This window comes from Anneissia japonica, unplaced genomic scaffold (assembly GCF_011630105.1).
Source record: "Anneissia japonica isolate Jap-2015-1 unplaced genomic scaffold, ASM1163010v1 scaffold14557_len124090_cov123, whole genome shotgun sequence".
NCBI lineage: Eukaryota > Metazoa > Echinodermata > Crinoidea > Comatulida > Comatulidae > Anneissia > Anneissia japonica.
Genome location: NW_022685641.1, coordinates 50,621 through 53,908, shown reverse-complemented (window position 1 = coordinate 53,908; position 3,288 = coordinate 50,621). Strand labels below are relative to the sequence as shown.

Genomic DNA, 3,288 nt, shown 5'->3' with positions numbered 1-3,288 from the left:
TATTAAGATGATAATTTACTATACTGCAGCTTGAAAACCATTTTATTCTTGGAATGCCTTCTGTACGTACTTATGAGGAAACTAGTCAAGTGTTCATATTTTTTTTTAATGCGAAAGCTTATGGTCACGTTTACAAGGTAAGTAATAATAGCCCAACCATGAGTACAGCAGCTCCCTAGCTAGGCCTACTAGGCCCAGTTCTAGCGGGTATGTAGGCTCTAGCCTAGGCCCCCAGCCTACTCTCTGTGCTAGGGCTTGGGCCTACAGTAGGCCTAGGTAGGCTATGGTTCTAACTAGGCCTAGGCCTAGTTAGCCTCCATACTACTTTCTGGCCGCTTAGCCGTAGGTTAGCGGGTTGGTTAAGCTAGGCATTATTGGGGCTAGTACTAGAGAGTAGTAGGCTACTACTAATAATAAGTAGGCTACCCCTTCTAATAGCATTTTAATAGTAATACGCCTTTTTTTTACAACCCAAGCAAGCCAGTGGTGCATAACCAACAGAAATAAGATAGGGGCCTAAGGTTTGAGGCTAATTTCTTGTCCTCATGTTATCTAAAAATTCATAACTCCATAACGGAGGATCATATCACAAAAGACTATTCTACACCACTAGGATAAGGTTGGAAAAAAATTAAAAAATGTTTTTATTTCAACCTCTGAAAAATTATAACTCCATGCTGAAACCAAGATGGAAAAAGAAGAGCCTATGTAAATAGTATTGATATTTACCATGACTTCAAATTTTCCACAACAGGAGATGGCAGACATGGCACAGTACTCTTTGACAAAGCAGCATTCGCTGCTAAGGTAGAATTCATTCAGTTGATCATTCCTTTCACGTTTTAGTGATACTGTAATAAGGCAACACACCTTATTTCCCAAACTTTTTGTTTCAAAGATCGTCATCTGAGGAGGATGAAAAAAATATTAAAATATAATTTTGGTTTTATATTTAGCAAATATTTTTGCCAAATATATCCAGACGGAGGAGAAAATAATAATAACATTTTATTGGTGAATGTAAACAGTGAAGTAATGGGATCATTAAATGTTTTTAATCTATTTAATTAGGAAGAAATATCATATCTTATTTTTGAATATTTCAAGGCAGCATCGGGCATACTGTAGTAAAAATAAAGAAAAGATTTTATATTTTTCTTAAATTTTAATTTTTACATGGCAGCAAGTCATCATTATTATTATTGGTCTGTATGTGGCGGGTTAGCTAAACAAGGTATAAAGAAGTGTTGCCTAATGCGTCAGCAAAGCCTGTAAGCCAAGGGAGGTCTTAGGTTTTGAAGGAAACCTTTTTCATAAGTGCCTTTACCAATTACATGTTAAACTATAATGGGGTACAGCTGTATTATAATAATAATCATCATCAGGATGTTATTAATAGAGTACTGAACAGTGATACTAAAGCTATGGTCATGATGTGCCTATAGCCATGATGTGCCTAAATATGGTCATGATGTGATGTCATCTAGCCATGATGTGCCTATATATGGTCATGATGTGCCTATAATATATGGTCATGATGTGCCTATATATGGTCATGATGTGATGTCATCTAGCCATGATGTGCCTATATATAGCCATGATGTGCCTATATATGGTCATGATGTGCCTATATATGGTCATGGTGTGATGTCATCTAGCCATGGTGTGCCTATATATAGCCATGATGTGCCTAAATATGGTCATGATGTGCCTATATATGGTCATGATATGATGTCATCATGACCATAGACATGTAACATGTTTTTTTTTTCTGGATATAGCTTTAAGCTGTTTTCTTTCTTTTAAACTTCAAACCATGGCCTCCATTTTATTGATGTATTTAGAATGGGACATAGGAAATGACTTACTCAAGGCATGTGAATGTCATGACCACTGACCCTTCAGGGGGCTTAGACTTCTGGCCCTTATGTGCCCCCCACCAGGGGCCCTAGGTTGCTGCAAGCCTCTATCCATTTAGCTTGCTCATGACCTCTGCTGCTGTGCCCTTCATACATTGGATCAAAGACTTTGAAACACATCATCAATCACCAATCATCATCAATCACCAATCATCATCAATCACCATCATCATCAATCACCATCATCACCAATCACCAATCATCATCAATCGCCATCATCATCAATCACCATCATCACCAATCACCAATCATCATCAATCACCAATCATCATCAATCACCAATCATCATCAATCACCAATCATCATCAATCACCAATCATCATCAATCATCATCAATCATCATCATCATTGTAATCATTCATTCTTTACACATTTATATCATTTACTATTATATTGCAATTGAAACAATAAATTACTGATTGTTTTTGTTTGTGTTTTTCAGTTGGTGGACATACCAAAAATATTGGAATCCTATAAAACAGTTGATAAGAAAACATTCTTCAAAACTGCAGATATATGTCAGGTAAACTAGTGTTTCATTCACAGTATTTTCATTTATATACGAATTGCACTGTTAGTGGTGGCAGACAGTGTACCTACATATTGATCTGTCAGTGTTGTAATTTCATGCTTTGTATGATAGAAGACTGATAGTCTAAATTCTTTTGTGCTTTGGTAAAATCTTTTCAAGTGGGACAAATTGCTGGGTGGGCCCTGTTGGCACAGCTTTTGACAGCCATTTTTTAATGTGACATGTCTAAATATGGTCATGATACATTACATCACGACCATATATAGGCACATCATGGCTATGGGCATACAACATCTTCACACGTCTTTGAATTGTAGATGCTTGGTTGTTCAAATGAAGGGGAAGACAGTGGAAGTGGTCGAGAGGAAAAACGTTCTCCACACAAGAACACCGACAAAGTCAACAAGAAGTTTCTATGGAACCATGGATGTAAGTTGAAAACGAAACAAATGATTAATAAACATATACCATTGTAAATTAACCTCGTTTTTACGTACCCCAGTTATACGAACCCTCTTTTTTACGTACGCCTCGCATGGACAATGACGTCATCAAAAACCCCGAAAATATTCAAAACAAACGGCCCTTTTGAGAGCAACCATATGTAAAAAGAATATAACAATAAACTATAACTATTAACAAACCATAATGCAACATATTTTCATTTAACAGCAACGTTGATTGAGTCTAATACCGGGTTGTTACAATCTAAAACCACGTGAACTGAGTGAGATGAACAACTACCGATGGTGCTCAAAATTATTGCTTTCCTCCTTAGCTTCGTGTGGCAAACCATGGAAGAACTCGTCTGGTCGAATTTTCTACACGAAGCTGAGT

At 36.8% G+C, this 3,288-nt stretch overlaps 1 protein-coding gene across 6 annotated transcripts in view; it reads left to right on the top strand.

The window, feature by feature from the left end:
- Positions 1 to 3,288, top strand: part of LOC117111725 (transcription initiation factor TFIID subunit 7-like) — a 4,861-nt gene continuing 1,573 nt past the window's right edge. For 2 of the 6 annotated variants that reach the window (XM_033254748.1, XM_033254739.1), the window contains exons 1-3: positions 17 to 137; positions 2,362 to 2,442; positions 2,769 to 2,880. In XM_033254748.1, coding sequence (XP_033110639.1) covers positions 54 to 137; positions 2,362 to 2,442; positions 2,769 to 2,880 — 277 coding nt within the window. In that variant the 5' untranslated portion in view covers positions 17 to 53. Of the gene's footprint in view, positions 138 to 754; positions 808 to 2,361; positions 2,443 to 2,768; positions 2,885 to 3,288 lie in introns of all 6 variants that reach the window. The other 4 variants (XM_033254725.1, XM_033254742.1, XM_033254734.1 and 1 more) reach the window with 4 other exon arrangements.